At 46.9% G+C, this 10,838-nt stretch overlaps 1 protein-coding gene across 1 annotated transcript in view; it reads right to left on the bottom strand.

The window, feature by feature from the left end:
- Window positions 1-71, bottom strand: part of alp3 (alkaline phosphatase 3) — a 17,855-nt gene extending 17,784 nt beyond the window's left edge. Inside the window, exon 1 of the mRNA XM_062552052.1 lies at window positions 1-71. This exon is cut by the window's left edge and continues 2 nt beyond it. Coding sequence (XP_062408036.1) covers window positions 1-62 — 62 coding nt within the window. The 5' untranslated portion in view covers window positions 63-71.
- Window positions 72-10,838: the final 10,767 nt, after the last annotated feature.

Here is a 10,838-nt window from a genome sequence, read left to right as displayed (position 1 = left end):
GCAGCGAAGGTCAGTCCAGCACTGAGCAGGACACACATGACAACAAGCCGAAGCGTTTCCATGGCGATGGCAGTAAGTGGGATTCCGTGTGTGTGTGTGTGTGTGTGTGTGTGATCCTCTCCTGTCCTCTGCGTCCGTCAGTCTGCCCGAGGTGGCCGCGGCCAATCCCATAAGAGATAAGAAGGCAGACCACGCCCTGCTGGGACACGCTCATCACACTGGCCATCGGCCAATCAGCTTATAGATCAATCACTCATCGGCCAATCAGTTTATAGATCAATCACTCATCGGCCAATCAGCTTATAGATCAATTACTCATCAGCCAATCACACCCCACGCACGTCATCGGACAGCTCCAAGACAGAAGGTCAGAGTCTGCCCAAGCAGTTCAGAGACTTGGACATCACACCTGGACCAACAGGTACCAACAGGTAAGTTCTCATCACACCTGGACCAACAGGTAAGTCCCCATCACACATCACACCTGGACCAACAGGTAAGTCCCCATCACACATCACACCTGGACCAACAGGTAAGTTCTCCTCACACCTGGACCAACAGGTAAGTCCCCATCACACATCACACCTGGACCAACAGGTAAGTCCCCATCACACCTGGACCAACGGGTAAGTCCTCAGCACACCTGGACAGGTGAAGAATTGATCTGGGTTTTTACCTCACATCCACATCCACATCCACGAGCAGGTTGGGAATTTAGCCAGGGCACTAAGGAGACCTGTACTTTAATGAAGGACCTCAGCATAGCGTCTCATCTGCGTGTGTGTGTGTGTGTGTGTGTGTGTGTGTGTGTGTGTATCTCCATGGGCGTTTAAACCTCTACTACTATAATGAATACGCACCATAATGACCACAGTGACTCAGGACCTCAGTTTAATGTCTCATCTGAAGGATGGCATGTGTGTGTCTGTGTGTCTGTGTGTGTGTGTGTACGTCCATCAGTTTAGCAAACTGATGAGACATTAAACTGAGGTCCTGAGTCTCTTCACACACAGACAGATGAGCATGTGAGCAAGAGCACGTGTCTTTATTAAACTACTGAACACAGAGCATGTGTCTATTAAACTACTGAACACAGAGAGCATGTGTCTATTAAACTACTGAACACAGAGAGCATGTGTCTATTAAACTACTGAACACAGAGAGCATGTGTGTTACGGCCCATGATAAGCTCTGAACATGGATTAAAAGACCACAGAGACGGAGTACAAAAAGAGGGGTAGTTTATTTGGTAACCCTCGCAAAAATGGTCAAGATCGGCCAAAAGGCCCAAAAATAGCGATCCCTCACAGGGCGCAGTATTGAAAAACAGACGAAAGCGAGATGGCACTGGCCACGAGCCGGAGTCACAATCCTCATCTGCTAGGTTGGTTAGAGAGAGGGAGAAACAAGCAGCAGGTGGGCTTAAGTAGGCTGCCCCAGGTGCACCTGATTAAGTAGCTAACCTGTGGGCACACGGAAAAAGGTGAAAACACAAGGCATACCTGCACCAGCAGGGGGAGCTAAAATCAAATCAAAATTAAATCAGATGTACTCAATCACAGGGGTTCGTAACACTCTCCCACCGAAATGGTGGCTCCTAGCCATCATAAATCAATAGAACACCAATGAATATATACTAGTGAAATTCAAGAACCCAATCATGTCCAAGGCAAGAAGCTATACATACATACTTACGCTTGGATGTACTCACACACATTCATAAGCATAATATACAGAATTCTGAATTTCCACACAGTGAAGACTATACAGTGCCGCTTGGTTCTTAGTTTTTAACTCAAAATGCCTAAGCCGGTTTTGCTACGCCTAGGTCTTCAAACTGAAAACGACATAAGTATGCAATTTAACTGCAGCCTAACCGAAATGCTGACAAGGGCAGTCAAACAGAAATGAAAACACATCCTCAACCTAATGGCCACGAGATAACGCATCGGCTATGATGTTATCTGCCCCGCGCACATGCATTATTTCAAGATCATACGGTTGGAGAATGAGGCTCCAGCGCATAAGGCGTTGGTTGGAGTTACGCATCCTATTTAAGAAGCGCAGTGGGTCATGATCGCTGTAAACGGTGATTGGACAGTTTGACGAGCCGAGGTAAACCTCGAATTGCTGGATTGCAAGCACAAGACTGAGTGCTTCCTTTTCGATCGTTGAGTATGCTCGCTGATGTACATTAAACTTTCGAGAAAAGTAGCACACGGGATGCTCGACGTCGTCAGGTCCGCGTTGGAGAAGGACAGCTCCGGCTCCAACATCACTGGCGTCAACCGCGAGATTAAACGGTCGGCCAAAATCGGGGGCTTGCAGCACAGGTGCGGAGACAAGAAGACCCTTTACGGTCTCAAACGCACACTGACACTTGTCAGTCCATATGAATGGAACTTTTGGACTTAGCAAATCAGTGAGAGGTGATACGACGGACGAGAAGTTCTGACAGAAGCTACGGTAGTATCCTACCATACCCAAAAACCGCCTAAGACCGCGACGGTCATCAGGCGCAGGAAATTCCAGGATGGCCGCAACTTTTGCCTCTACCGGCCGAACCTCACCCCCACCAACTACATGGCCTAAGTACGTGATTTTAGCTTTGGCGAATTCACACTTTGCCAAATTCAGTGTGAGGTTGGCATCCGCTAGTCGCTGGAACAGCTCGCGCATCCGACGCAGGTGTTCAGGCCATGTCTGACTGTACAGCACGATGTCATCCAAAAAGGCTTCACAGTCAGACATGCCATTTAGGACAATATTTACCAGCCTCTGGAAAGAGGCCGGCGCGTTACGCATTCCAAACGCCATGACCCGGTAATTTAGGAATGCGTCGGGAGTAACGAACGCCGAGATCTCCCTGGCGCGAGCCGTTAGCGGGACCTGCCAATAGCCCTTAAGCATATCGAACTTACTGACGTAAACAGCGGCCCCCACCCTGTCTACGCAGTCATCTGCACGAGGCAGAGGGAAACAATCAGGTTTAGTGACTGAATTGACTTTACGGTAATCCGTACAGAACCGCAGAGAACCATCGGATTTGCCTACAAGAATGCATGGAGAACTCCAGGCGCTAGCGCTGGGTTCAGCGATGTTGTGGCTCAACATGTACTCTACTTCTCGCTGCAAATGAGCTCTTTTGATCGGGTTAGCACGATACGGATGTTGCTTGATCGGCGGAGTAGAGCCAACGTCGATATCGTGCTCGAGCACGTTTGTCTGCGATGGGATGTCACCGAAGATGTTTGGAAAGTCACGTATCAGCCGCTGTACATCCTGGCTCTCTGAGGGTGTTAAATATGAGAGAAACTCAGGAAGTTGTTCGAGCATTGCTGAATTGTTTAGCCTGCCTACCGGGACAGACCTATTTGGGTCTGTTATGTCATCATCTTCAGTCGACACCAAGGATGACAACATAACAGGCACCGCTTTGAGCGGAGGTTCCCGTTTCGGAACCTCGTAAGGCGCCGCCGTATCACATGTTCGCACAAAGTAAGGCTTTAGCATGTTCACGTGTGTCAACCGAGAGCTCTGACGGCGCTCTGGCGTTTTTATTACATAGTCACGGTCAGATATCTGCCGCTCGACCGTATAAGGGCCACTAAACCGCGACTGCAATGAGGAACCAGGGACAGGGAGCAGCGCGAGCACTTGGTCACCTGGTTTGAACACACGCTCTTTCGCACGGACATCGTACCACCTTTTCATTTTGGATTGTGCACCTTGCAGATGTTTTTTCGCCATTTCACGTGCAGTGAACAGACGCGAGCGAATGTCACCAACGTGGTGTAACACAGTACGGGGGTTAGACTCACTTAACCAAGCCTCTTTGAGAACTGCAAGCGGCCCGCGGGGCGTATGGCAGAACACTAATTCAGCCGGGCTGAATCCAGTGGACTCCTGGACCACTTCTCGCGAAGCTAGCAGCAACCAGGGAACTCCCTCCTCCCAGCTCGCCCCTAGTTCAAGACAGTAAGCCTTGAGCATTGATTTAAACGTTTGGTGATACCTCTCTAGCGCTCCTTGGCTTTCGGGATGGAATGCGCTAGAGATGTTGTGCTCAATTCTCAGCTGTTTCAGAACTTTGGCAAAAACACGAGAAGTGAAGTTAGTTCCCCTATCGCTTTGTACCACCCGAGGTAGACCGACGAGCGAAAAGAACTTAACCATTGCGTGCACGACAGCTTTGGTGGTTATCCTGCGCAGAGGTATAGCCTCTGGAAAGCGGGTGTTGGCGCACATCAAAGTGAACAAATACTGGTACCCACTAGTGGAACGTGGAAGCGGACCCACACAATCAATGATGATGTGCTCAAATGGGTCTTTGATCACGGGGATCGGATACAGCGGAGCAGGAGGAATCTTTTGGTTTGGCTTACCTATGATTTGACAAATGTGGCAGGTTTTGCAAAAATGCCTCACATCTTTTTTAAGACCCGGCCAATAGAAATGACGCAGAACGCGATCGTATGTCTTAGTGACACCTAAGTGCCCGGCCGCAGCGTCATGGGCTACCCGGAGTATTTCCCCACGATAACCAGTAGGCACAACGATTTGAGAAACTGCTTGCCAATCGTCTGGGACATTGCGAGGCCTCCACTTCCTCATCAGGACCCCTTCGCGAAAGAAGTACCCGTGAGGCTGTGACATAGGCTCGATGGAAGGATAAGCCGAAGCTAAACCAGAGGTAAGTGTTTTATCCTCCGCTTGGTGTTTAATTAATTCCGCCCTTGATATTGGAATTTTAGCGCTTTGAGTCAGCCACTGACTCTTCTCATCGCTGCTTAAGGCAGGCGACAGAGGATGGGAGGTGTTAGACACAATAGTTTTTGACGAGTCCGAATCGAGATCTGCCAGAAAAGTATTCTGCAAATCCTCGAACGCATTTGCATTGGGCGCGTCAATTAGTTTGGACATTGCACGGGTGATAGCGCACGACGGGAAAACATCCGGAAACCTTTTACCGCACTCGTCCTCCTCGGGGGACAGTGGCATAGCAACAACTTCTGGAAATTCGACTGACTTTCCCCAAATATCCCCACCGGCAATATCGTTACCGAGAAGGAAGTCGATGCCTGTAACTGGTAACGACGGCCGTACTCCCACTACAACGCAATCAGTAACTAGCTCAGACTCGAGCTGGACCTTGTGGAGAGGAACTGGAATAAAAGTCATGCCTATCCCGCGTACCAAAACATTACTCCCCAGTGCAGTTTCGTTAGACAATGGTAACACCCCCTCTAGAATCATTGATTGGCTAGCACCAGTGTCACGAAGAATCTTTACGGGTTTGACGTTATCGCTGCCTGGGAGTGAAACGTAGCCTACGCGGACAAACGGTTTATAAGTCTTCGACTGATCACTCTCAAAATCCCTACTCACACTCGGGACTAGTTGAGGTTTTCGCTCAGTAGCAATTAACCCTGCACTTTTAGCATTTTTCTTTTTGAGTGTCAGACACTCGGTCACTAGGTGGCCGGGTTTCTTACAGTAATTGCACTTCACATCAGAGCTATCCGTTCGGCGTTGAGAGCTACTCTCCGGCGGCGAATAGGCCCTGCCGACGGTCTCACCCTTCCGCGGCTCGTCACGCACTTTGTGGGTTAACACATACTCGTCAGCAAGGACAGCGGCTTTCTCGAGCGTCGTAGCCCTCTGTTCGCTGACGTACATCGCCACGGCATCAGGGAGACCGTTTTTGAAGTCTTCGATGAGAATTAATTGACAAAGCTGCGCATAATCGGTAACGTTCTGCGCAGCGCACCAGCGTATGAAAAGCTGCTCTTTCTCTCGAGCGAATTCTACAAACGTCTGCCTGTCTGTTTTACGGTAGCGTCTGAACCGCAACCTATACGCTTCAGGCACAAGCTCATAGGCTCGAAGAATGGCACTTTTTACCCCACCGTAATCTGCACTCTGTTCTACCGACAGGGACGAGTATACCTGCTGGGCCCTTCCCACCAGCACGCACTGGAGAAGGAGTGGCCAAGCAAACCTGGGCCAAGCTAAAGAAGTGGCAACACGCTCGAAATGGACGAAATAGCGATCTACATCCTTTTCATTGAATGGAGGGACGAGTTTAATGTTTTTAGCAACATCGAATGACGGATGCATTAGAATGTCGATACCTTCCTTTTTAGCAGCCAATTGCAATCCAGCGAGCTCCACCTGAGAAGCGAGCTCTTGCTCACGAGCTTGCATTTTTAACTTTTGTAATTTTAACTCTTTGTGACAAGCCACTTCTTCCCTACGCAATTCCAACTCTTCAATATCTTTACGCAGCTGTAGCGCTTGTATTGTCGCATCGGTGTGAACGGGAGACTTGGGTTTAATCGGAGTTTCACCAAGAGATTTTCTCCCTGGAGTTTTTGCACGAGTCGGAAGATTACCTCCACCTGCCCCATCAGGCGAAGAAGGTTCGCCCTCATCTGACTCATCAGCCAGAGCTGGTGGATTTACTGGCTTAGGAATGACATTCTGGTCCACAAGACCATCGATCAAGACACTCAAGGTCGAATGCTTTTTACGCCTAACGTCGTATGAGAGCGCAACCCCATAATGAGTGGCTAATTCAATCAGCTGGTCCTTAGTTAATGATGGTAACGATGTTGCATCTGGTTTGTCAATAAACTCTTTAACCGCTGCCGCTGCCATTGATTGTGTTTTACTTCAATTACCCTTTTTGCAGATAACGATGTATAGACGATGTTATATTATGCTCTCTCTAGAAGTGTGCCTTAAAACAGAACACACTTAAGTAGCACGAAGCTACGCAATTAAGCAAGGCTTAACAAGGTGGTGTTTAGACCACAGAGGTGTACCACAAGCAAGCTATGGTCAAAGCTTGTTGCAGCGCACAAACAAATCACCGCAACGCAGTGCAGACAAGTCGTTACATACAAAGCAACGCACAACCCCTTACACAGTGCTACCTAAGGCAAGCACAGAAATGCTTCAAAAAGCAGAGCGCAAACGCGCAAAAAGTCAGCCACTCAAAGTCAAAAAGGCAACACAGAACACGCAGTGCAAGAACAGTGCAGTTAACCGGATCAGCGGAGTCCCCTCCTCCCTAAACTGAAAACTCTCCACCTGGCTAGTCTTCTGGCCGTACCGAGCTCGAGGTATTCAAGTACCCCCTCCTCGGATAATGCCCGAAAAAAGACAAAAAGGGTCGGTCTTCCTACGGAAACTCCACGTACCCGGAATGCACTTACCTCGTCCCTCACACCCGCAAAAATCCGTAAATATGCCAGCGATGACGAGACGACGAGACCAAATCAGGGTAACAGGCCGAATACAAACTTAAGACAAAAAAGTCAAAAGAACCGGACTAGAGCCCCCAATTAATCCATGTTACGGCCCATGATAAGCTCTGAACATGGATTAAAAGACCACAGAGACGGAGTACAAAAAGAGGGGTAGTTTATTTGGTAACCCTCGCAAAAATGGTCAAGATCGGCCAAAAGGCCCAAAAATAGCGATCCCTCACAGGGCGCAGTATTGAAAAACAGACGAAAGCGAGATGGCACTGGCCACGAGCCGGAGTCACAATCCTCATCTGCTAGGTTGGTTAGAGAGAGGGAGAAACAAGCAGCAGGTGGGCTTAAGTAGGCTGCCCCAGGTGCACCTGATTAAGTAGCTAACCTGTGGGCACACGGAAAAAGGTGAAAACACAAGGCATACCTGCACCAGCAGGGGGAGCTAAAATCAAATCAAAATTAAATCAGATGTACTCAATCACAGGGGTTCGTAACAATGTGTCTATTAAACTACTGAACACAGAGCTTGTGTCTTTATTAAACTACTGAACACAGAGAATGTGTCTATTAAACTACTGAACATAGAGAGCACGTGTCTTTATTAAACTACTGAACACAGAGCATGTGTCTATTAAACTACTGAACACAGAGCTTGTGTCTTTATTAAACTACTGAACACAGAGCATGTGTCTATAAAACTACTGAACACAGAGCATGTGTCTTTATTAAACTACTGAACACAGAGAGCACGTGTCTTTATTAAACTACTGAACACAGAGCACGTGTCTTTATTAAACTACTGAACACAGAGCATGTGTCTATTAAACTACTGAACACAGAGAGCATGTGTCTTTATTAAACTACTGAACACAGATAGCATGTGTCTATTAAACTACTGAACACAGAGCATGTGTCTATTAAACTACTGAACACAGAGCATGTGTCTTTATTAAACTACTGAACACAGAGCATGTGTCTGAACATATTACTGTGCTCTGTGCATCTTCTCACATGTATGTTCTTATGTGTGTGTGTGTTTCCATGTGTGCTCAGTCCTCAGTGTCTGATGTCTTTGATGTTTTGATGTCATGTGATGCGCTACGCTGCCTGTACACATGTGAAGAGAGACACAACAACGTACATGCAACTGTGAAGAGAGACACAACAACATACGTGCAACTGTGAACAGGAGATTCCCTGAGGGGACAATAAACTAACTAACTAACCAACTAACTGAAGTGTCTCTGTGTGTGTGTGTGTGTGAGAGAGAGAGAGAGAGAGAGAGAGAGATGGAGAGAGAGTGTGTTTGCATGTATGAGTGTGTGTGTGTGTGTGTGTGTGTGTGTGTGTGTGTAACCAACCAGTTTTTCCTCTGGGGCAAATCAAATTTGTCCTTGCCTTTGACCTCACATTAATGTCACACACACACACACACACACACACACACACACACACACACACACACACACACACACACACACACACTCTCCCCCTCTTCCATACACACATCTATAATCTGCTATTGTTAATTAATTCATTGTTCCTGATCAAATATTTATGGCTTAATTTATGAACTGCTGGAGTTCAAAGGTGTTCGGAAAAATCAGATTAGACCAGACCACCTTCACACTCACACACACACACACACACACACACAGAGAGAGAGTGAGAGAGAGTTAGAGAGGGGGGGGGGGGGGTAGGGAGGTGAGAGGTGAGATCATAAATTGAAAGCTGGGTGGGGAGGGAGTGTTTAGCTTTCATTATCTTCCACATGATATCTCTCTCCAAAGGACAAACTTATAAAGATAAAGTGTTTTGTCCAAGCCGTTGTTCTCTGCTGATCCCCGGGGTGGGAGAGGAGGGTTGAACACAATTAAAGCGCAGTTGTCCTTCTTTGAACACCACCACTCAAAATTGCTAACACGTATGATGTCTAATGATGTGACAACCAATAAGTCAGTTCAGAGTTTACAGTAAACAGGCTTGGAGTTTCAATGGACAGAGACAGACACGCATGGGACAAGTGTGTGTTAGAGATAGGGTACAAGGAAGAGGAGGAAGAGGAAGACAAAGACTCCCAAGAGTCCCAATAAATGATGAAATTCGGGCAACCGTCATTGACCATGTTCTGGTTTATGGAATGTCAATGAGAAAAGCAGGACTTTGCGTCCAACCAACATCAGCAGTTTCTCTGTGGCTTCAATAATATAAAGATTCAGACTAGAGAACAGGACTAGTGTAAATGTTCATCATCATACAGTACAGTAATCACTGAGTCCACTGCTACTGTACACTTACACCCTTTGAGCGCAACTCTGAGAGAGTGAAAGAGCTGAGATATCAGTGTGTCCAAGACAGTGTAAATTCAGACACAGTACAATATCACAGTTTTGAGTCTGTGGCTCGATTCACAGTACAAATCATATTCTGTACAGTATTGGCCTGTCTTTCTGTTCACTTACAAAACTATCGATTAATTTCTTCATATAGAACATATTGTTATATATAAGCTCATATTCTTTATTTTCATTGTGATATTTAATTTTTTCAAATTGGAATGAATAAACATTCCTCCAGGAGCCAAACATCCTGCCCTGAAATCTGTGTCTTCCATTGTTTATTGGTGTATTGTCTTATCACTGCTCTGCAGGAGTCTAATTTTGCCTGATGTGTGAATGATCTGAGACCATTAGTTAGTTTAGAGCAAAGTTAAAAATACTTTGTGGTGTTTGTTCAGTTTTGTAACAAGATTCAAGGGTTTCGAGTATGTAGTTTGAAAAATGAGTTTAGTGTTTACGGTTTTGAGAAAAAGGTAGAATAATTCCAAAAAGGTGTTTTAGCAAGTGTGAAAAACTGACATTTGAGCTGATGTGATGTGTGCTCTCAGCAGTCCTGTTGCATTTTGAGATAGAGTGCCCCCTGGTGTTCAGAGCGTTTAAAAGTGATCGATCCTCCACATGAGATGTCATAGGGAACCAGCGCCCTCTAGTGCACATAATGCACACTACCCCATTTGCAAACACGCCAAGGGAGAGCAACTGTCACCAATGCATTAGTCTTTAAATGCATTCATTTTGCAGCATTAGGAATGCCATTTATCCTGAATTAGGAATGCCATATATCCTGAATTAGGAATGCCATTCACACGACCCCTACAGGAGAGTGTAGGTAGGAATGAGTCCTGTTGCTGGAGGACAGGAGTGCAGGTGCTCTAAGCATAGCTGTAGCGTGTGTGTGTGTGTAAACACTAGCTGTAGCTGTACTGTAGCTGTAGCATGTGAGTGTGTGTGTGTGTGTAAACACTAGCTGTAGCTGTACTGTAGCATGTGTGTGTGTGTGTGTGTGTGTAAGCACTAGCTGTAGCTGTAGCGTGTGTGTGTGAGCACAAGCTGTAGCCGTAGCTGTACTGTAGCATGTGTGTGTGTGTGTGTGTGTGTCTAAGCACTAGCTGTAGCTGTAGCGTGTGTGTGTGTGTGTGTGTGAGCACTAGCTGTAGCCGTAGCTGTACTGTAGCGTGTGTGTGTGTGTGTGTGTGTGTAAGCACTAGCTGTAGCTGTACTGTAGCTGTAGTGT

The sequence above is a fragment of the Sardina pilchardus genome, chromosome 13, assembly GCF_963854185.1.
Source record: "Sardina pilchardus chromosome 13, fSarPil1.1, whole genome shotgun sequence".
Classification (NCBI taxonomy): Eukaryota; Metazoa; Chordata; class Actinopteri; order Clupeiformes; family Clupeidae; genus Sardina; species Sardina pilchardus.
This window is presented reverse-complemented; position numbering and strand designations above follow the sequence as displayed.